The following is a 22591-nucleotide window of genomic DNA, read 5'->3' on the forward strand; positions in this document are numbered from 1 at the left end:
AAGGTAACAGCGACTGAAAATTTTATGAGGAGCGACAACAAGATCTGAATTGTAATGAAGATGTATTGGGTGTCTTCTTACAGCTATAAAATCACTGTAGTCGGCAAAAGAACAGGAACGCACCCTGCTCACCCAATCCAGAAAAGTGTTAGTCGCAGTTTGGTGCGAGCCAAGGCTGCTTTGGGGCAGCCCAGAGTTTGCGTTGGGTGGGTTAACAACTTGTACTTAACGAGCTGAAATCTTGCAGCTTGCCAAACAAACTTTCCACTTCTTGTCCAGCTCGGATCACCCTATCCATTGTCTTGAGGATTAACAGGCGCTGAGTGGGAAGAATTCCTGCTCCCAAGCAAGGATAAGTTCTGATCGAAGCAGCAGTAGAGAATGAATTGAAAGGGATGTGCGTATGATATTCATTTGACACCTCATAACTTCTTCATTCACTTACAGTGCTTCAGCCGGAGCGCAGTTGAATTACTGAGTGTTCAGTCTAATTAAATTTTAATTCTTCCATTTTATGTAAAAAAAGAAGGAAAGATTTTCTGAAGAGTTTCGCTTTTGTTCGGGGCTTCCCTTGTTTGCTGACTGCTCGTCAAATGAACCTTTGTCGAGTGTTGTTTGGGTTTGATTTTGTTTCTGTGAAGCTGCTGTGTCCAATGAATTGGCAGATTGTGAGTTTAATGGCAGGAACATGTGAACTGGTGACGGGCTGTAATTCCCGTGTCAGTGCTTCTGTGGTCTTACAGCAGCGATGCCAATCAAAGTGAGTATTGTTCCTGTTTCCCCCCCCCCCGTGACAAAGATGTTACCCCACATGCTAAACACCTCGCAATCCCCTTTAGGAAAGATTTTGAGCTACGAGCAACGATTAAACAAGCGAGAGAGCTCCTCAATCTCGAAAGCACACGGGGAGGACCTGATGGAGGCCCCCGAGATTTATTTTTTAGTGCGATCGAGAAAGTAAATCCAGAATAATACTTTCAGATGCACTGAGACAACAGAAGAAGAGAGCGCAGGTTTAGGGCTGCAAATGGCAATTTCAGGACAGACACAAAGTATTTTTTTCCCCCCAGAGGGTGATTAATGACTGGAACAGGTCACCAGGAAGGGTGGTTGCAGCCAGAAGCTGGGGCTCATGTTAAAAAAAACACAACTTGATGCTGTGATGGGTAGATGGTTGGGTGGGTTTCCTGGAAGGATGAGATCAAATGGGCCTTCTTCATCTCAACTGATCTTGTGATCTTTTGAACAGGAATAGCGCTTATTTAAGCATATATACTGCCAGGAGCAATTTTGACTGATAAGTCAGAGACATGAAAGGCGCCATAGGAATGCGATTTCTGTCAGTAAAATTTGATTTGTATCAGAATGGGCACAACAGAAATAAAAGCGAAAGAAAGAAAAACTCATCGGCAAGCTGAAAGATTCCTGATCAAACAATCAATTGTGTCTTCCCATGCCGAATACAAGGTTTGAATAAACCCTCGAGAAGCCCCAAATTCCTCATGGTTTTATCCTTAGAACCCTTGTCTTGAACAAATACGCTTCTGCAGGGTTTGGGCATATCCTTAAAATCGAGTCTCAATTTGGAAGCTATGTTTGTATTGCTTCTCCTTGTCTGATGTTTTCACGGGGAGTTATTTTCTTGTTAGTATAAATTATGTATTTATGTACATAAAGAAATCATGTTACATTGTTCATGCTGTATTGTGGGTGGCTGGATCCTTAATGGGACCTTTCGCAGACATACATTGGGCCTGTGCTCATCTCTGTGAATCCGTTCAAACAAATGCCGTACTTTGGAGAAAAGGAGATCGAAATGTATCAAGGAGCGGTGAGTATATTATATTATGTTGTTATTTGCAAAACGCCTAGAGAAATACATAAATATATTGTGAAAGGTAGAGGCAACGAGGATGGGAGTGTTTGCTGGCATCCTGGCCAACAATCCCCTAAATAGTATTGGTCATTTATTTCACGATTGTTTGTGGGTCATTATTGTGCGCATATAGGCTACCGCATACCACGGAATACAGTCACAACACTTTACAGTATATCCTCTTGAGGAGCTTTGAGATGTCCTGACATGAAAGACTGTATATCAGCTTTAAGGATAATGATTTATTATGTATGACTATTATTTATTTTTATTATTTCTGAAACGATACATTTATGTCATAACATAACATGTAGGCGGAGGCCATTCGGCCCTTCGAGTCTGCCCCGCCATTCAATCACGGCTGATCTTCTAATCTAACTCCAGCTAATAACCTAACCCTGCCTTATCCCCATATCCCTTAATCTCTTAATCTAATGTCAAATGCCTCGTAAATGTGCAGTCAATCTTGTTTTTGAATCTGTATTTTCCTGCAAGAGTTTGAGAAATTGCCACATTTTGCACACTTTGAAATGCCACAAAAATGGAGTTAGGTCCAGCCCCAACTGAGATTATTCTCGAACCTCAGTTCAAATGCTGAAGGTCTATTCAGCACTGGAGCAGGGATTGAGCCTGAGAATTTCCTGTGCCTTATGTTTCTGGTAATTGCTTTGCTTGTTCCAGGCTCCGTATGAGAACCCGCCTCACATTTATGCTCTCGCTGACAGCATGTATCGGAACATGATCATCGACAGGGAGAATCAGTGCGTCATTATCAGGTAACTGACGAGATCTGTGACCCAGATCCGTGCACTGAGATCTGTGCAGTGCTGGGGTTTATGCTGCATTGTTTGAGGTGCCATCCTTCGGATGAGGGATTAGACCAAGATCCCGTCTGTCTATTCAGGCGGATGTTAGATTTCCCATGGCACTATTCGAAAAGAGAAACGCTTCTCCCAGATTTCCGGTGAACAAAATGCGTCCTTTGCTTCATGGACTGCGTGTGGGACATTGTTGCGTGCAAATTGGCTGCCGTGTTCACCTACAAATACACGCTCACTGCACTTCACAGTAAATCGTACAAAGCTATGCGAGACGTCTCAACAACACGATAAGGCTCTACACCAAATCTAGGGATTAATCTGATGGCAGAGATCGCATCGGAAACTTAATTTCTTCAAAATTAGGCTATTGGACCAAATGAACACTGCTGAACGCTGTGTTGTGTTAAGTTCACTGACAGACAGACCAAACATTGCAGCTCAATCCTTCCTGCTTAATCCTGTTCCAGTCACTTCCACAAGAGAATGGTTTGATCCTTCAGTATTCTATCCCACCCCTCGTCCCCTCATTTCATCTCCTCCACACCCCCCCCATTCCCCCCCAACCGGCAGTTGCTAATGGCTCTGTTTCTATCAGAACAGAACATTTCCCAGTTCCCTCTTCGGGTTGCAATAAAAGGCAAATTGTGCCTTTTGTGAGTGAGCGAGTGAGCGAGTGCTGTGTGCATATTCTTTCTCATGTTTCTGCACAATGGTGTAGTCAGCGATGGGGCAGTTCGTCTCCAGACTCCTGTTTTGTGGGTCCCAACAATTGATAGTGACAGCCTCAAGGTACCGTAACATGCATCTGTGCAAACGGGCCAAGGGGCATCAAAGGAACGGCTCGCTGCTTAATTACAACAGTAATGGCTGCATTGTTTCAGAGATTTCAGGGAAACATCCACTGTAGGCTCGGTTGAAACCAGAGCCAGTTTCTGTGTGTTTTAATGGGCTCCCTGCGGGATTCTCTCTTGATTTGGGGGGATGTGGGGGTGGGGGGGGGGGGGGGCGGAAAGAAAGAAAAACACGTATTTCAGCGCTGGCAACATTTTCCGGTCGTTTCCGCAGCTTCAGGTTTCACATCTGAAACGTCCTCCTCCCGATTAAAATCAGTCGCTCACTTCACTTCACGGCTGTTTGTTGGGAAGTGGCTGTGCTCAACTGGGCTGCCGCTTTTGCCTTCAAAATGCACAGTCACTACTCTTCAAGGTTAATCCCGTGAAGTGCTTTGAGGCGTCCTCCCGATGTGGAAGGCGCTGTGCCAAATGCAAAGTTATTGTTGATCACGGCTGTTTGTGGGTCACTACCGTGCAAAATTTGGGCCACCTACAAAAACACACAGTCACTACGCTTCACAGTAAACCCTGTGAAAAGCTTTTGAGACGTCTCGATGAAGTAATAAGGCGCCAGGTTGAATGCGAGGATTATAATGGTAATAATAAGTCGCCTCTGGTCGCGAGAGCGGAGAATCATTGTGGTGTAAAATTCCACAGCATTGAATGGAGGTGGAAGGGGAGGGGGCCTGAAGCAAGCCAGCTCTTTACCTATACAGGATCAAATGAACTCCACCAGAACAGGAGCCCCAAATCAGGTTTCTTTTGTCTGCTGGGAGAGCAACAAATGCTGCTTTTATACTGTCACTGCAGCCCAACCTTTGCAAACAATAAACACCTTGTCAGTTTCCAGGTTTCTGCTTTGCAAATGACCTTTTCCCCTCTTCACCCCCCCCACCCATCCACCCACCCCATCACTGTTTCCCAGACACAGCAAAGTCCTGCAAAAAAAAAAAGCATCCATGAAGGGAATAAACCAGTTTTATTTGGGGAATTGTTGGTCCAACACCAGAGAAAACTCCCTTCTTGTTTGGAAGAGTGCCACGGGATCTTTAATGAGCGCCCGAACAGGAAGGTGGGAACTTGGGTCTCACCCAAAGGACAGGACTGCAAACAACATAACACCTCCCACCCCCACCCTACCCCCATACTGCACCACCAGAGTGTGCCTGGACTTTGAGTTAAGATTAAAAGCTGTGGTTGTAGTTACAAGCAATGCTGTTGTTGTTCCTGGAACACAGGCTGAGATTTCCTGTAAATCATGGACCGGTGAGCGTGTAGACCATTAACATGACAAGCAGTAAAATAATGGAGATCTCTGCTGTCACTTTGCATACTCATCGCTTCTCTGCAAGCTCAAAAATGCAGGCAGCATTCCAGCCAGGCTCTTCCCTTCCTTTTGCTCATCTGCCCACAGGGCATTTGCTGTTGCTGTTATTGTTTTATCTTAATAGCCTGAATTCCTGATGGACAATCCATTCTTGTGGCCTAAACATCAGCGTTGCTCTTCTTTCAGAGCCATCGGGGATTCCCAGCCATTTAACATTGTTTTTCTCAACTTGATTTTTTTTACATATGGCCAAAAATCTCTAATTTACAAGATCCCGTCTGCCTTGGAGCGATTAATTCTCGTTGGGTTGAATTGTAGTGTTGAATTCTCAGGAGGCGCCATCCTTCTGACGAGATGTTAAACCGAGGTTCCCGTCTGCCCTTTCAGTTGGACATTAAAGATCCCATGGCGCTATGCAACAAGAGAAAGGAGTTTCTCTGGTGTCCTGGCCAACAATCCTCCAGATAAAATGTTATCATTTTATGCTAAATTTCTGATTTATTCAGTGCTGCTTGTGGGATATTGTTGTGCACACATTTGCTTACAAACACCCAGAGGCTACATTTTACACTGTTTAAAGCTTACACTATAAATTCTGAGGCGCACTTTGAGATATTTCTTCGATGTGATAAGGCGCTACATCCAAATGCAAGGATTATTATTCTCCTTATTCTCCTTCAGCGAAGCGATTCAAGCTATTTCTGTTATGTGAAGTGTGTTATACATGCAAGTCGTTGTCACTGCATGAGTTTCATCGACGGAGTGACTTTACTGGGAGCTATTTGGTCAGGTGTAGAACACGGCAGTAGGAAAAGATATATCAGTGGAGGAGGCATGAGAACAGGAAGCAGTGGCCAAACTTCAAGATGAGGTTAATGATGTTCAACCATGCAATTCAGGAAGGTGGTGGATTTGACTTCATGAAGGATTTCCTTTCTTATACCCTTTATTATTTCTCTTTCTCTCTCTTGCACTCCTCTTCCAGTGGCGAAAGTGGAGCTGGAAAGACGGTGGCTGCAAAATACATCATGGGCTACGTTTCCAGAGTGTCAGGAGGTGGCCCCAAAGTCCAGGTGGGAAGCAGTTTTCGTTCAAATCTTTTCTTCACCGCTTGCCTCTCCACCATCATGTAGGTTGCTGCTGGAATTAATAATCTTTAGTTGCACCCCAACTTTTGTCTCGTCTCCATTGCAGTGTTGGATGGGGAGCATTGCATTGGCACAGGTGCCGTCCTTCGGCTGAGAAGTCAAACCGAGATCCTGTCTGTCCCTGTTCAGGTGGACGGAATTTCCTCTCGTTCCTACGTTTCAATCACATTTTTATGCCTCTTGATTTCTCAACAACCTCTTGATAGCAAGATTAGAGCCATTAACTTGTGTACTGTGTGAGTCACAGAGAATGTCAACCTTTTCTAGTTCCATTGGGTATCACCCAGATACCCTGACAAGTATTGGGAGTTATAGGAGTAGAGGCGGACTATTAGTTTGGGGAAGCTTTCAGTTTTCTGAATGTCTCACATAATGCCAATGCATTTACCCATTGAGTCATCAGGAAGCATAGCTATATCAAATGACATTTTCAGTGAACTGCACTTTATAGTTCACTGATCTTGTTTGTATTGGATATTACTGTATAAGCTGCTGCCTTGATGTGGATGATTCAGGCAGACATCAACTCTCTTTGAAGGGAGAAACACTCAGTTGTTAAGCCCTCTGACCGAGACTTTGCTGAATGTTTTCCATTTTCCTACAGCACGTCAAGGACATCATTCTACAATCAAATCCTCTCCTTGAAGCTTTCGGAAACGCTAAAACAGTGAGGAACAATAACTCCAGTCGATTTGTAAGTCCTAATCTCCGACTCCTGTTTTGACATCTTGTCGTGGGTTTGAGCGACTGGAAAAGTAGAGAAGGGAGAAGGCAAATGCAAATGTAAAGAAAGAAATGGAGGAAATTTTAATATTGAATGTGGAACTGCAGAACAGGCAAAAATAACCAACTCAACACAATTTGACTATGAAAGAAAAAAAACATTGCTAACATTGCATAGGGATTGAACCATTCGTAATGTTTTATGTTCTTTCCCTTAGGATGTGGGTTGCTTGACCACGAGGTTACATGAATTGCCCGTATTTTAAGGCCAAATTATATTTTAAAAATTCTAGGTTGATACGATTTCTCAGGGAGTCGGCTTTATTTTTTATTTATGCAGTGAAGTGGGCAGTGCTGAATGTAGTGATGAGTTTGATGACCCTTCACTGTTTTGCACTTTGAATGAGACTCCCATTTACTCTGTCCTTTTGTCCTTTTATAAATGTGAATACGAAACCCAATAAAAACTCAATTGGAGGCTTGGTATAGGATGGTTATCGACACATATCAGCAATGCAAACTGCATTGTTCCTTGTTCTCCCATCACTGGGGGAAGACTGCCCTGAATACGTTATTTCATGTTGAAGCTTCTACATTAAACCGGGAGAATAAAAGATTTTGTTGATACAAAGACTCTGTGTAACTGTGTGGCATCGTAAACATGTCGTGCTGGAGTTTAATAACTCTGACACACCAATCAAGTACATTTAGGGGGTAATTTATAGCCTCTGCTTTGTGCCCTGTGGTTTTCCGTGTTATTAAAGTGTGACTGATCTGCGCAGGGGAAATACTTTGAAATCCAGTTCAGCCCCGGTGGAGAGCCAGATGGTGGAAAAATCTCCAATTTCCTACTGGAAAAATCTAGGGTCGTTGCAAGGAATCCCGGAGAACGAAGCTTCCACATCTTTTATCAGGTCAGTAACGGAAGCTTCGGACGTCCTTTAAGTTAGAAAGAATGAGCATCTGCTTTGGCGGCTGAGGGCGGCTCAGTGAGCCACAGGCTACCCATTTCTGCCGATATGAGCGGTAATGACGGAAAGCATGGATGAACCCAGAGCAAGTCTCTCTCCTTAAGTAAAATGTGTTAATAGAGAGCACTTAATCACAAAACTAGTAAATCTTATGACTCCAAATGTACCCAATTTCCTAGAAAAGTATTCAAACCACATGCTTCAAACTGAAGCTTTTATATTGGCCTTATTACAGCCAATTGTATCTGAACACAAAGCCGTGTTATCTTGTGCAAATTACAGCATCTTAAGCGATTCGATTTGCCGTTTGTTTCCTTACAACATTTCTTCCCAGTTTGTTACACTGTTTTTGACAAAGTAGCACAATAGACTGCAATGATACGGATTAGCATGTTTTATTGCACCACCACACAGATGTTTGATGGCTGGGTTTTTCTTTATAAGCAAGAGTTCACCTTTGAGAATGGGAGTTTATTTCCCAGTTTGATAAACTGCTGTCCTTATTGATCTCTCTCTCTCTCGCTCGCATTTTCTCCAGCTTATCGAAGGCGCCTCCGCAGATCAAAAGTCTAACCTGGGCATTACCAACCTAGACTACTATTATTACCTCAACCAGTCGGGCTCCTACAAAGTGGACGACATTAACGATAAAAAGGATTTTCAGGAAACCTTGGTAAGTCTTCGCATTGTCCAGCCTTTCTGCTCTCGGCCTCACCAACTCCGCCAATGGGCAGGTTGTACCATCTTAGTGTACCTGCTGACTTCCTGCGTACGCTGCCCACCATAATGATGGTCCCAAACCACCGCGCTGTAACATAGTCCGACTGTATCTGAGTCGCTTGGCAGCTGCCATCAATGATGCAAATGTTTGTGTGTTCCCAGCATGCTATGAACGTGATCGGGATCTTCTCCGACGAACAGGCCATGGTCCTGCAGATTGTAGCTGGTGTCCTTCACCTCGGGAACATCAACTTCAAAGAGGTCGCCAACTATGCCGCAGTGGAGAGCGAAGAGTGTAAGCACTGGATGAGCCAGGACTTTATACAGTGGGTTCATTTTTTTACCAATCATGGAAAGCCCAATTAGGACTGAATTGAAGAATCTTCCACAAATCTCCAAGATCTTAAATTTTAAGACAAATTGGCCTTACAGGCTAAAACCGGGTGGAATTTTGGACCAAGATCCAAAACAAATTTTAATTTTGAAGTACTTCAGGAGGGCAGTAAAGGCCAAGACCCTGGACTTGTTCAAGGAAAGCCTAGTTGCTATAATAATAATAATAATAATTTGGTCACTCAATCCACAACTGTTTGTGGGACACCACTGTGCGCAATTGTCTGCTGCGTTTCGCCCACAAAATCTGTGAAGCGCTTTACGACTTCTCAACGACTGTGAGATAAGGAACTATGTCAAATGCAAGGATTATTGGTATTATTATTATGGGAGGTAGATGGGAGGTGGGAGGGGATTCTGGAGATCATGAAGTGAAAGCTTTTCTTCAATCCAAAACTCTCTTGCGCTTCGTATAAGAGAGAGACAGAGAGAGAGGGGATTTGGGGATTTTAGCCCCAACAAAAGGTTAGTGAGTAACTGCAGTATGGGTGATTGATGAGTCCTCTTTTCAGCAGCCACAGAATTAAGCCACGGTTCCAAATGACTTTAGGAAATACATGTAACATTGGCCAAGTTCCCTGAATTTAAACATTGTGTGAAATTAATTTTGATGTTTGTTAAAGCTCCTTCAGCGGTACAAACTCTGACCCGAAGCTTCCTTTGAAGAGGCCGGGCTGCCCGCACTTGAATTTACAACTCGAGTTGCTCTCGCGAGCTGTACCAATAAATCAAGCGAGGCTGTGGAATAATAAATGGCAGCCCAGATGGCTACTGGTGAATTACATCACTGAACATTCCTGCGCAGGGAAGCATTTCATTTCCTGTTCCCTTCTCCCGCGCGCGTGTTTTCTTTTCCCCCTGTATTTCTGCAAAGAGATGCCTTGCCTTCTCTTCTGTTTGGGCCCTTTTGTAGCGTTCCCTAATTGCCGTGCTTCCTATCACAATTTCAGTGCCCGCAGCACAGAGTCTGTCTGAGGGAGCTTGGGTCCTGTTTTGGCAACATCTGTGCCTTTCCACTGAGCCCCCACCGACTTGACGTTAATTTGAAACAGAGCTTTATCGTTTCACTGGAACCATTTTATGACCAGTAGCAACATGGATCTTTCCTTTCTTCGAAATCCTCCCCCCCCCCACCTCTCGCTCCCACGTTTAGAGTCATTCCTCCCAGTTCTTTTGAGTGGACCTCATCTGGTTGAGATTTGAAATCACATCGTCTAAGATGACACTGAGATTTTAAACTGAGGTTACGTCTGCCCATTAAGGTGGACGTTAGAGATCCCATGGCTCTATTCAGAAAGAGAAGGGAGTTTCTCCCGGTGTCCTGGCCAACAATCCCCCCAAATAAAATCGGTCGCTCATTTCATGGCTGTTTGTGGGACTTCGCTGTGTGCAAATTGGCTGCCGCGTTCACTCGCAAATACCAGTCACTCCATTTCACAATAAAATTGTGCAAAGAGCCTTTTGGGACGTCCTGCTGATGTGAAAGGCGCTAAACCAAATGCAAGGATTACTGCAGATTATTCAACTGTGGGTATCACAGCCAAAGCTTGCCCCAATCCTACCTTCATCTCATGTCTGACAAGCGCTCTTTGCTGCAGGGATATGTAGGCAGGATGAGGAGAAGCGGGAAACCTGGCTCATCTTTTTCTTCCCTGGACTTAACTGCTGCCCCATCTGAGATCAGTTAACTCAGACCAGACGAGGCTACAAACCTGTTTCCCTTCAGATTTTAATTTTATATATCGGAGAAAAGACCACACGCTTGTACAGTGGGGTGTACCCAGGCAGGAGTAAGGATTTCCATATAAAAACTGTTCAGCGATAACTCCTCAATCAGACTAACGAAGGAAATTTATTCTGCAGTCCTGGCGTTCCCGACTTTTCTCCTTGGGATTAATCAGGAGCGTCTGAAGGAAAAACTGACCAGCCGGCAAATGGACAGCAAGTGGGGAGGCAAGTCTGAGTCCATTAACGTGACTTTGAATGTGGAGCAGGCGTGCTACACCAGAGATGCATTATCCAAGGCCCTTCATTCCCGCATCTTTGACTATCTGGTGTATGTAAGTAAACTGGATCTACTCAGAAACAACGTGGCTTCCAGCAAGCGGAGGCTTGTTGATTATTTTCATTGAATCAAGTAGATTAATTGATTTTTTTAAAACTCTATTGATGTTCTAGTGAGTTTTCCTCTCCCTCCCCTCCTCACCCCGCCCCCCTCCCCACACACTCTACCCTTCCCCTACAAAGTCTGACATTGTTTGGCAAAGAGAAGGTAGATGCCGAGAATCCACCGGATGAATTTCTCATTCACTTCATGGCTGTGCGTAGGATTTTGCTGTGCGCAAAATTGGCTGCCGCATTTGCCTGCAAATACACAGTCACTGCACGTCGATTACCTGTGAAGCGCTTTGAGACATTTAGATAATAATAACCCTGGCACTTGGTGTAGAACCTTATCGTGGTTTCAAATATTGTTGAAACGTCTCTCAAGATTTACTGTAAAGTGTAGTGCATAAAAACTGTAAAGTGTAGTGACTATCTATTTGTAGGCAAACGTGTCAGCCAACTTGCACTCAGACAGCCATGACATCTTGATGTTTCAGGCGCTGTATTAAATGCAATAATGATTGTATTATTATTACTATTATTAACTGTTTCTAATGGGAGATCCTGACTGTGAAATTCTTGCAATCGTATTATAATAATGCAGACTATTTAGTTTTCCGCAACCTGCGAATTACAGCTTGTATTTTTTTTTCCAGTCCATTAACAAGGCTATGGAGAAAGAACAAGAGGAATATAACATTGGTGTACTGGACATTTACGGCTTTGAGATCTTCCAAGTAAGGAGTTTGAGCTTCCCGGTTGTGAATTGCAATGAATGCTTTTACTTATATTTTTAAAAAATCACGGAAATGGAACCATCATGTTTGAATGAAATGATCCATTTCTAAAGTATTTGAATATAAGTTAGTTCTATCTGATATTCCCCGTCTCCTAGATGTTTTTTAGTAAGCTCTCCTCCAGAGTGAGAAACTCTACCTGGATTCTAGATTTTTGTATATTTTGTGGTTCGCCCACAAAGTACAGTCAATTTACTTTACAGTCTATCCTGCGAAGCGCTTCGAGATGTCTCAAAGATGTGAAGGCATCAACAAATGCAAGAATCAATATTATTATTATTAGATTATTTTTAGGAGCCTCTTAAAACATGCAAGCGATTCTTCAATTCAGGCTCAGTTTTGAAGCCCATTTTTTCTGTAGTTCTTAGAAGAGCCGACCAAAAGCTGGCTACAAAATTAAGACTGAGTTTAAGAATTGGCCCTAAATTTGCAAGCTCTCAAATCGTTAAAAATTGAAGTCTAGATCCAGGCACGATTTCTATTCTCTCCCCACAGGAGTCAATTAACATTGATGTTTTATTTTAATTATAACTCATTTGAGATTGTTTCCCCTTCCTCCCCCCCCACCCCCCCACCATCACCCACCCTTTTGTGTTGGCAGAAAAATGGCTTTGAACAGTTCTGCATCAACTTTGTGAATGAAAAACTCCAGCAGATATTTATTGAGCTCACTCTGAAAGCTGAACAGGTATGACATGGCACAATGTGGTGCTTTTATTTATTGATAATGTTAAGTCACTCGTCCATTTTAACTTTAATGATTTATCCACTGCAACAGCATCCTGAATTTCCGTATAATTTATTCATGTCGGTGTCTGCTCTGCTCCCCCACAAAACACACCCACACCACTCACTCCACTTTACAATACATCCTGCAACATGGCTTGAGACGTCCTCCCGACATCAAAAGTTGGGATTTCAAATGAGAGGATTATTATTATATATTTCCTGCTCCAAACCAATTGTCTCAAAAGCAAAATGCACTTAACTGGACAATGGCATTGGACTGTGTGATCTTGTTACATGGCAGAGGGCACGTTTATTAAATGCTTTCGCAGAACAGCTTTGCTCTGAATGATCTCATTCACAAACTCTGGAACAAAGGGCATACATACAATCTCTCTCAAATACATAGTCTCTCTTATATACACACACACAATCTCTCTGTTATATACACACACACACACACACACACACACATACATACACACACACAATCTCTCTCACACACACCACACACATCAACACATTCAGAGGAACAAGAGGGAACAAGACAAACTATTGTGATCGTAAACAGAAAGGGAGGAGAGATCTGCTCCAGATGTTTTTTTTGTACATAATTCCCAAATCGTTGCAAGGAATCCTGGAGAATATAGCACTGGAGCAATAGACTGTTATAGTCAGTGGATCTGAGTGTGAGTTAGATAAGGCTACCTGCCTCATAACTGGTAACTAGCTCTTAGTTAGAATTGTCTTTGCTTGACGTCTGTATGGATTATCGGTAATTATGCAATATTCTCATGGCCTGCAGGAAGAATATGTGCAAGAAGGAATTAAATGGACGCCTATAGATTACTTCAACAATAAAATAGTCTGCGATCTGATAGAGAATAAACTTGTAAGTATGAGGAGCGAATTTTGTATTCTTGTTGGTTGGTTGAAATATTCATCCTTCATTTCAGTATTTCGCCACGACTGAAAGCAAAGGGTAATGATGCAGATGATATGCCCTGGCCAACAATCCCCCAGATAAAAATCGGCCAATTCACTTCATGGCTGTGCACTAAAGTCTTTGCTGCATTTCCTACCAAACCCACTGCAGTGCGTTTGTAAATCACTCACAAAATATACAGTCAATTCACTTTACAGTGTATCCTGTGAAGCGCTTTGAGACGCCTCGAAGACGTGATAAGGCGTTGTATCAAATGCAATATTATCAATTCTAATAATAATAATCCAAGAGCACCCACTGCTCTGCATAGACTGTTAATATTGCGGCGTCCGTACTCTTGAGGCCTGTGACGTGTGTTGCCTTGTACTGTAGAATCCGCCGGGCATTCTGAGTATTCTGGATGACGTGTGCGCAACGATGCACGCGACGGGGGATGGGGCGGACCAGACGCTGCTGCAGAAACTCCAGATGCAGATCGGGACTCACGAGCACTTCAACAGCTGGAACCAGGGGTTCATCATCCACCACTACGCAGGCAAGGTAACCGACTACCGTACAGCAGGATGTCACTGATCGGGGAATTCAGACAGGCAATGGCTTGTGCTATACACATGCACCAGCCTCAAGGTGACAGCGATGTGCAATCCAGACAGTGAATGTCAGGCTGTTCGACTGCCAAAAAGGGGAAGGAAGGGAAGGAATCACAGTCCTTCCCAGTCGCCCACAAAAATATGCAGTCAATTCACTTTACAGTATATTCTGTGAAGCGCTTTGAGACGTTCCAACGATGTGATAAGGCGTTGTATCAAATGCAAGTATTATTATTATTAATAATCCGCTTCCGAGCTGTACCAGCCGAGTTGTCAGGGCAGAGCTTATGAGCGACCCCACCGATTTTATTTTAGTTTAAGAATCTGAAAACGTCAAGAAATTTATAAAATGAAGCAAAGAGAATGTTGGTTTCTTTCATAAATCCAGGACTTCAAATGATTGCAATGCATTTGCCCACCACACTTCCAGTCTGTCCGTCGGCAGGCAGATGGCTGTTGCTTCTCTGTGAGGCATCGCTGTGCTATTTTGTACCATTTCGCAATGGGAAAGATTCACCGTACAGACTCGGAGCTCAGCCCAGGCTAAGTAATGGTGTTAGATATGTGCTGACACAAGACTTTGGCCAGCACCCGCTTCCTCACTCAACCCAATCCTGATAAACAGAGAACTTTGTTTGTTAAGATTTTTATTTGCTTGCGTCAGGATTTGATGCATAGACGGCAGATTAAAACAGCCGATTTATGAGCCTGTGTATTCAGCAACTCCCGTCTGAACAGAAGCAGGAAGCTGTGCTTTTATGTGAAGCTTGGCAACTGGGTGTATTTAGCGCACGGAGTATTAGTCACCATCTCCCTGGGAATGTGGTAGATGGGAACTCACAGAAGAGTAAATCTCTCCCTGTCAAAGCAAACCCGCGCCTTCCAGATGATTAAACCTTGTAGCCGACATTGGAGGAATAAGTGAGTTAATGGATTGCAAATATGTACAATAGGTGCGATATGAAAAGGTTTGTTAAAATATTTTTTTGGAGAAATCTATTAAACTTGAATCTGGCGTTTTCTTGGGAGTTTTTAAAAACCTGTGTGTGTATGTGTGTGTATGTATGTATATGTGTGTATGTATATTATATATTTATGTGTATATGTATATGTGTATGTATATGTATATATGTGTATGTATATGTATATATGTGTGTGTATATGTATATATGTGTGTGTATATAAAGTGTAATGCACTGCCTGAAAGGATGGTGGAAGCAGATCCAATAATAATTTTAAAAGGGAATTGGATATACATTTGAAAAGGAAACATTTGCAAAGCGCGGGAGAGTGGGGCTAGTTGGACAGCTCTTTTCAAAGAGGCGGCACAGGTATGATGGACTGAATGGCCTCCTTCTGTGCTGTAAGATTCTATTTTTTTTTCTTTTTGCAGGGGGTTGGGAATGGGGGCGAGGAATTTGGAACCAAAGTACGTTACAGGTGCTTGAAATGTCCCTTTCTCTACAGGTGTCCTACGATGTGGAGGGGTTTTGTGAGCGGAATCGGGACGTGCTTTTCAATGACTTGATCGAGCTCATGCAGAGCAGTGAGCTGTAAGTGGGCCACAGGGTACTCTGTAAACCATATGCATGCACCGACTGTTTCACCTGTCGTTTGAAACATTGGTTTGCTTGGCTTGTTAACCGTGTTTGTTGCTGCTTTCACAGTCCCTTCATCCGTACAATTTTCCCCGAAAATCTACAATCAGAAAAGAAAGGTCGACCCACGACGGCAGGCACCAAAATCAAGGTACTGCTCGTAACCAGCGTTCTACTGTGACAAGTAGCAAAGCCCTCATACTGAGGGAATGGCTCAATATTGCCCTCTTGATACGGGAACCCCAGTTATACTTAGGAACAGAACACACAGTTGTGGGAAATTACTGCCTGGTTTACAATTTCATTCCATTATTTATCTAACCAGGTCACAGAAAGTGGGATAAATCTTGACTTTTTTGGGTAAGGTCTAGATCTCTTGGTAGCTGCTCTTTTTCATTCAATCTTTTTATATATTTCTTTTTCTCCCTCTGCAGAGATGTCCCGATTTCTCCTCCCACCCTACCTCCGCCCCCTTATAATTGCCCATGGGTCTGAGATTATTTGTCAAAGTTTAAACCACATTGTGTGTCAGATCAATTTCATCCATGTTTGACAGCATTTCTCTGCTCGTGCCTCGTTGGCCAAGGCTCCACCCCAAGGTCTCATTGTTTAAAATCATTGACAAATGCGCCGATCACCGGCGATTGCTGAATGGTGGGTTCACGTAATACCCTGGCTTCATGCTCTTGTGCGTTGACGAAACGAGGCTGACTGGAATTTCCAGTTTCCGATGTGAGCTGCTCCCCTCGGGAATGTTCTGCTGCATCGTCACCGCGCTCGTGTCTGTTGAACGTTCACTTCTCGCTGTGCTCTTAAGAGCTTCTCATCCAAACTCTGGCAAGCGTATGTACAGCAAAACTCACATAAGCCTGTACAATCAGTACAATCACCCAAGTCGTACATCTACCCGAGTCCTGTTCAAGAGTTTATATTCTGTCCAAGTTTGACATAACTCAGACTTTGCAGAGATCGCATTAAATGTATGGTTCCAACTGATACAACTTATTTGAGGTCTTCTTTAAAATACTAGACTGAAATGCAGAAATTAAACCTGGAGCAAATTGTAGAACAGACACGAGGAAGTATTTATTTACGTGATGTGTAATCAGCAGGTGGAACAAGATAATTAAAGGTCAGGTCACTGGGTTTCATTTCATTTAAGAAACAGGTTGATGCTGTTCTGGGCAGAAGGTAGGGTTGGGACATGAGGATGACATTAAATGGGTTTACGTCCATCCCCATCTCTTGAATATCGAAAATGAAAGTGACAATCATATAACCGTAGCAACCGAGCAGCACATTTCAGAGTCTGGATAACTCAAAAGTTTATTTAAATGTAGCAAGAATTACAGTCCAGACTGATAAAGTTGAGTCCCAACACTATAGAAAGTGTTACCGAGTTGCATGTTGTTTATCTGCTCACTCTATGCCCACACGTGTGCACCTCCAACTGGGGTGGGGGGGAAGGGATTGGAAGGGGTCACTGGATACCGATGAGAAGCAGCAGGAATCCTGTCTGTCTACTCAGGCATCAGGAAGCAGTTGAGTGTTTTAAGCAGTGGATTCTTGTAAATGGGCTCTTACCATTTGTGCTGTGTTTTGGAGGTGACAACCAGCGCTGTTTATTAGATTTATTTTGCACATTTGTGTCTTTTCAGAAACAGGCAAACGATCTTGTGGCAACCCTGATGAAGTGTACGCCCCATTACATCCGCTGCATCAAACCCAATGAAACCAAGAAGCCCAGGGACTGGGAGGAGAGCAGGTAACAGCGTAAACATCCTTTCCAATCGCTCATGTTTTTATCCGGGCCATAAATCCTAGAGGTGCGACACTCAAGGGCGACTCCCAGGAATGCCCTACAACAACAACACATTGGATTTATACAGTGCTCTTCATGCAGAGGAGGGTCTCGGAGCACTAACCCTAACCGTACCCTGCAGGCTGATGGGATGTTTCCCTGCCCAGTGAGCTCCATTGCATGCTGGAAGACCAAGGCACTGGAAGATCACTTGGTTTGGGAACTGACAGGCAGATGTGGAACCTTAGCCCCAGGAGAAGAACGGAAGGAGTCGATTACATTCAGGGAGGGAAAGGAGAGAAAAATTGAAAGAGAATTGTTGGCGATAGAATTAACGCTCGATCTGTGTTTTGTTCCTAGGGTTAAGCACCAGGTGGAGTATCTGGGTTTAAAGGAAAATATCAGAGTGCGAAGGGCAGGCTACGCTTACAGACGAGTCTTTAAGAAATTCCTACAAAGGTGAGGCCTCCTGATAGCGAGAGAAGTATCCAAATTTGCTCCGAAATCTAAGCAGAATTTGTCAAAAATGTTAACATTTGATTGTATTTTGAAGACAAGTTTGTACTGATCAGTTATGTGGTTTTCTACCCTTGTTCCAATTCTCAAGGAACTAAGTCATCCCTTTAAATTCTAGGTACGCAATCTTGACCAAGGAGACTTGGCCAGCCTGGAGAGGTGAGGAGAAACAAGGAGTTGTCCACCTCCTCAGGTCCGTCAGTGTGGATCAGGATCAGTACCAACTGGGGAAAACAAAGCTCTTCATCAAAGCCCCGGAGTCTGTACGTGAGCCTTTCCTTTTTCCGCTTAGCTTCATGTCCATGTCCTTAGGTTGAGATAGTTGATATTTGTTGGACGTCAAAGCTCCCAAGGTTCTCTTTGAAGAGGACTTCCTCCCCCCCCCCACCCAGTATCCGAGCGCTAGTCCTCCAGATTAAATGTCCATTCACCTTGTGAGACTTTGCTGGCATGTACGGTTACAAAAACAGTCACTACACTTGTGCCAGGAGTTACTTGCGAAGACCGTTGAGATGTTTCAGTGTGATAGGAGATGCTACTGCACTGAACACAGCGAAACCCTAGTCCAATCAACATGATAAGATGCCGTGAATTTGAATGTTCTTCCTTTCCTACGGCTTGGGAACACTTTCCTACTGTTCTCTGGTGGTGTGATCTGCGTAGCAGAAGGAATGCGTCCAAAATGACTTGTGGTTTCTGCTGCATTGAGGTTCAGCATTGAGGTTCGTTCCTGTTTGACCCAGCTGAGCAAACCTGTGATCTCTAGATTGCAGCTACCTCACCAGGCAAGCCTGCTGCCCTTAAAGCCGTGGCATCCAGGGCAATACATTACATCTTGCTAATGTGCCATTTGTTTTTTTTAATGGAATAAGTGTTTTTCATCTAAGCGAGATCTCTGAGAGAGACTGACAACGTGACTGCTCCAACCAACAGTTTGCAAACATTCCACCCTAATGGTGATCTGTGTTTCAGTTTGTCCACAAAGGAGATGGGTTCAGCCTTAAGATCAGAGATGCACAGACAGCAAGTGCAGATTTGGCCCCATATTTCAATTATTCTTGGCTCCAAATGCAAACTGGAGGCAGTAAAATATGAGCTCCTCTGCCAAGCTCCTGCCAGTCAGACATTCAAATGTGCTGGGATCTCTGACATGGACTTGGTGGACCTGCTTCCATAGGGCGAATGGAAACTCTTGATCAAGTCATTGCTTCCGTTATCATTGTCGCCATCCGTCCCACTAGGATTTCTTGACAACGACAACAGCACATTACATTTAAATAACGGCTTTCGTGTTGGAAGGACGTCCAGAGGCACTGAAATTGACAGTTATAAAGTCCCTTTCACTCGGGGTGGCTTATTGAATACAATACAATCGACATTTTTACAGCTTGGCTTATTCCTCTCCCCTTACTTAGACATGCAGACTGGGGTCAATTGTAGGACTCGCTGCTGCAGCAGCTGGGTTCAGCTAATTCAACACAGACCCGGAACTGAACTTTGGACCTTCCTGGTCTGCATGGCTGAGTCTCAACTGGGCTGAATCCTTGCCATTGGGAGATCCATTAGCTTTAGGAAACTATAAATGGTCTTGATTCCTTTAAAGCCCTTTGATTGGCATTTTATCTTGTGCGATTGTTAATGCGAGACATCTTTACGTCCTCTTCTGGGCCTTAAGAGTTTACCCCTTTATTAGCCACGGATCTCCACGTTTGATTATCAAAGGAATTCTGAGAATCTGGGGCAGGATGTTTAGTCTTCTCAAACAACAAGTGAAAGTGATTTCATGTTGACACAGGAAATGACAGGAGGCTGAGGAATGCCAGCGGTACTTGTTCATACATCAGGGCTGAAAGCACAGGCAAAACTTTGTGGGCAGGAGGAGGCTGGCCAGTTAACCAAACGTCTGGGCCGAATACTCTACAAAACGTTTGCTCGGATGATCATAACCAAAATGTACCTTGTCCCTTCACTCTCAGCTGTTTAAAGCAGCCCGTGCCGTCTATTCATAGAGTCAAAGCATCTTTTATATCAAATGCAGTGTATTTTCAATGAACCCTGGCTGTCAGTGTGCATTAAGAAGATCCAAAGCTTCAGGTTTAAACGTCGGAACCTCCAAAACTTTACAGTCACAGTTTATGTCACACCTACACTTGATCTCTCGCCAGTGAGCTCCATTCATACTTTGATGGGAACATTTTTGCAAAAGGGATGCTGAATGTAATAATATAATCATAATCGTTACATTTAATATAAAAATCCTTGCATTTGATACAGCGCCTTATCACGTCTTCTAGACGTCTCAAAGCGCTTCACAGAATATACTGTCAAGTGAATTGACTGTATATTTTATGGGCGAAATGCGGCCAATTTCGCACAGCAGCGTCAGACAAATAGCTGTGGATTATCATATTGTATAGCGCCTTATCATATCCCGAGGCGTCTCAAAGTGCTTCATAGGATTTACTGTAAAGTGGAGTGACTGCATTTTGTGGGCAAAACGTACTCCGTGCAATACAGGGACACACTGGACAGGGAATGTTTTTTTTTGTTAAACACGCAGCAAATAGTTTCTGATATGTTTTTTGCTTCCACTGCAGACTCTGATGCTGACGGTGTGAAAAGTTAAGCTTAGAGCTCCCCCCACAGGCTGGTGTGCAAGAGCAGACCTACGCCACGCACTGCAGGTTCATATCGGGTTCCTGTCTTAACACTGCTATGTCAGAGCTCAAATCAGGTTGTGGTGCTTCAGTTGGCGTTAGTGACCCCCTGGACTAATAGGGTTCAATCAGCTCCTCGTTGCTGTCCGGTGTCCCCTCCTGGAAAGTAGTTGGACATGAGTGAGGGAGATGTTTGGGGTCAACCTTGATGCCTTCCCCCCACTCCCCCGTATTATTGACGGAACAAGCCAAAGAACCCAGCGAAGTGTCAGTACGGTACTTGATAGGAGGGATCAAATCAGAAGTGAGCGAAAGAGACAGCTAGAGAGAGTGTGTGGGGGGGGGGGGGGGGGGGGGGTGATCACATAAGCAAAATTGAAACTCGAATGAATTTACCAGACAGTCTGTGTGTTGTTTCGCAGCTCTTTTTATTGGAGGAGATGAGAGAGAGGAAGTACGATGGATACGCGCGGGCCATTCAGAAGGCCTGGAGGAAATATATCGCCAGAAAGAAATACGTACAGATGAGAGAGGAAGGTACGTACTGAGCACCGGCTCGGAGGCTGTATCTGACGGGAACAGGCGTGTGTGTTGGCTGCTCGTTCCGTTTCACAGTGGTATTCCAAGGATAAACTAACTGTGCTCGTCTGACTGTTCTATTGCTCAGCGTCGAATCTGCTGCTGAACAAAAAGGAAAGGAGGCGAAACAGCATCAACAGGAACTTTGTTGGCGATTATATCGGGATGGATGATCGCCCAGAGCTCAGGCAGTTCATAGGGAAAAGAGAGAAGGTTGAATTTGCGGACACCGTCACGAAGTACGACCGAAGGTTTAAGGTAAGTGGGAAAATACAAAGTTGATGGGATTTGAGCTTAACGTAAGGACTTACTGCCGTGATTCGCCAATGTGAGTTAGATGCTTTATTCTCATTTCCCTGCTCATTCTCCTCACGTGAAAGGTCTTTGTTGCAGACTGTGAAACGGGATCTCGTCCTCACCCCAAAGTGCCTCTACATGATCGGGCGAGAAAAGGTAAAACAGGGGCCAGAGAAAGGCCAGGTGAAAGAGGTGCTGAAAAGGAGGATGGAGGTCGAGAAGATCCTCTCGGTGTCACTGAGGTGAGTGAGTGGACGCTCGTGTGAAGTATAAACACAGCATGAACTGGTCAGGTCAAAGGGCCTGTTTGCACGCTGTACAATTTAGGTAAGGAGACAAATGCTAGTCAGGCAGTGTTTTCTAAGCAGTCCTTTATTTCTTAGATGTCACATGCGAGCACTTACACTGGGGCTGGGAAAGCTCTCCTCTTGAAAGCTACCGCTAAAAAAAGTAGTCGAAAGGGACAAACTAACAACTCTCCAGATGCCTTGGGTGTTCACTTCACGGCTGACTGGGGGAAACAATGCTAATATGTTTAAAAATCGGCTGGCGCATGCACCTACAACTACACAGTCACTACAATCAACTACTTTGAGATGTTTCAACATTTATAGGCCCCAAATCACATACAAGATAGCATTTGTATAGCGCCTTTCAGGTCGGGAGGACGTCCCAAGGTGCTGGACAGTCGGGGATTTGGACCTGAGCTGGGAGTGTTGGGATCAGAGGTTTGGGAGAGCAGGGAGGGTAGCCAAAGGCACGGTCAAAGAGGAGTCGTGAGACATGATTGCATGGATTATTATTATTATTGTTACTATCCCAGAGTTTTTCACCTTTTGTTACTAAGGTTTTACAATACTCAGGGATAATGTGAGCCCTTTTTCGTTGCAGCACAATGCAGGACGATTTCCTGATTTTGCATGAGCAGGAGTACGACAGTCTGCTGGAGTCGGTCTTTAAGACGGAATTCCTCAGCCTCTTGGCCAAGCGCTACGAGGAGAAAACACAGAGGAAGCTGCAGCTGAAGTTCAGCAACACGTGAGTGTTTGAGTGCTGCACTCTTATACTGGGAAACATAGACCGAGTTCTGCCCCCACCTACTCCTGCTACAAGCTGTGCTCAGTTAATCAACTCCTGTTAGCCCTAAGGTGGTCCGAGCTGGACAA

General features: G+C 44.1%; 1 protein-coding gene across 1 annotated transcript in view; it reads left to right on the top strand.

The window, feature by feature from the left end:
- myo1ea (myosin IEa) overlaps positions 1 to 22591 on the top strand; it is a 44952-nt gene that overhangs the window by 16139 nt on the left and 6222 nt on the right. The window contains 21 exon segments of the mRNA XM_007906391.2: positions 1742 to 1831; positions 2558 to 2652; positions 5843 to 5930; positions 6610 to 6699; positions 7511 to 7642; positions 8238 to 8372; positions 8582 to 8714; positions 10676 to 10872; positions 11575 to 11655; positions 12317 to 12403; positions 13247 to 13333; positions 13760 to 13927; positions 15445 to 15530; positions 15645 to 15726; positions 17234 to 17340; positions 17737 to 17835; positions 18011 to 18155; positions 20972 to 21086; positions 21217 to 21386; positions 21522 to 21667; positions 22317 to 22463. Of these exon segments, the coding sequence (XP_007904582.2) occupies positions 1742 to 1831; positions 2558 to 2652; positions 5843 to 5930; positions 6610 to 6699; positions 7511 to 7642; positions 8238 to 8372; positions 8582 to 8714; positions 10676 to 10872; positions 11575 to 11655; positions 12317 to 12403; positions 13247 to 13333; positions 13760 to 13927; positions 15445 to 15530; positions 15645 to 15726; positions 17234 to 17340; positions 17737 to 17835; positions 18011 to 18155; positions 20972 to 21086; positions 21217 to 21386; positions 21522 to 21667; positions 22317 to 22463 (2480 nt within the window).

This window comes from Callorhinchus milii, unplaced genomic scaffold, assembly GCF_018977255.1.
Source record: "Callorhinchus milii isolate IMCB2004 unplaced genomic scaffold, IMCB_Cmil_1.0 Scaffold26, whole genome shotgun sequence".
Lineage (NCBI taxonomy): Eukaryota > Metazoa > Chordata > Chondrichthyes > Chimaeriformes > Callorhinchidae > Callorhinchus > Callorhinchus milii.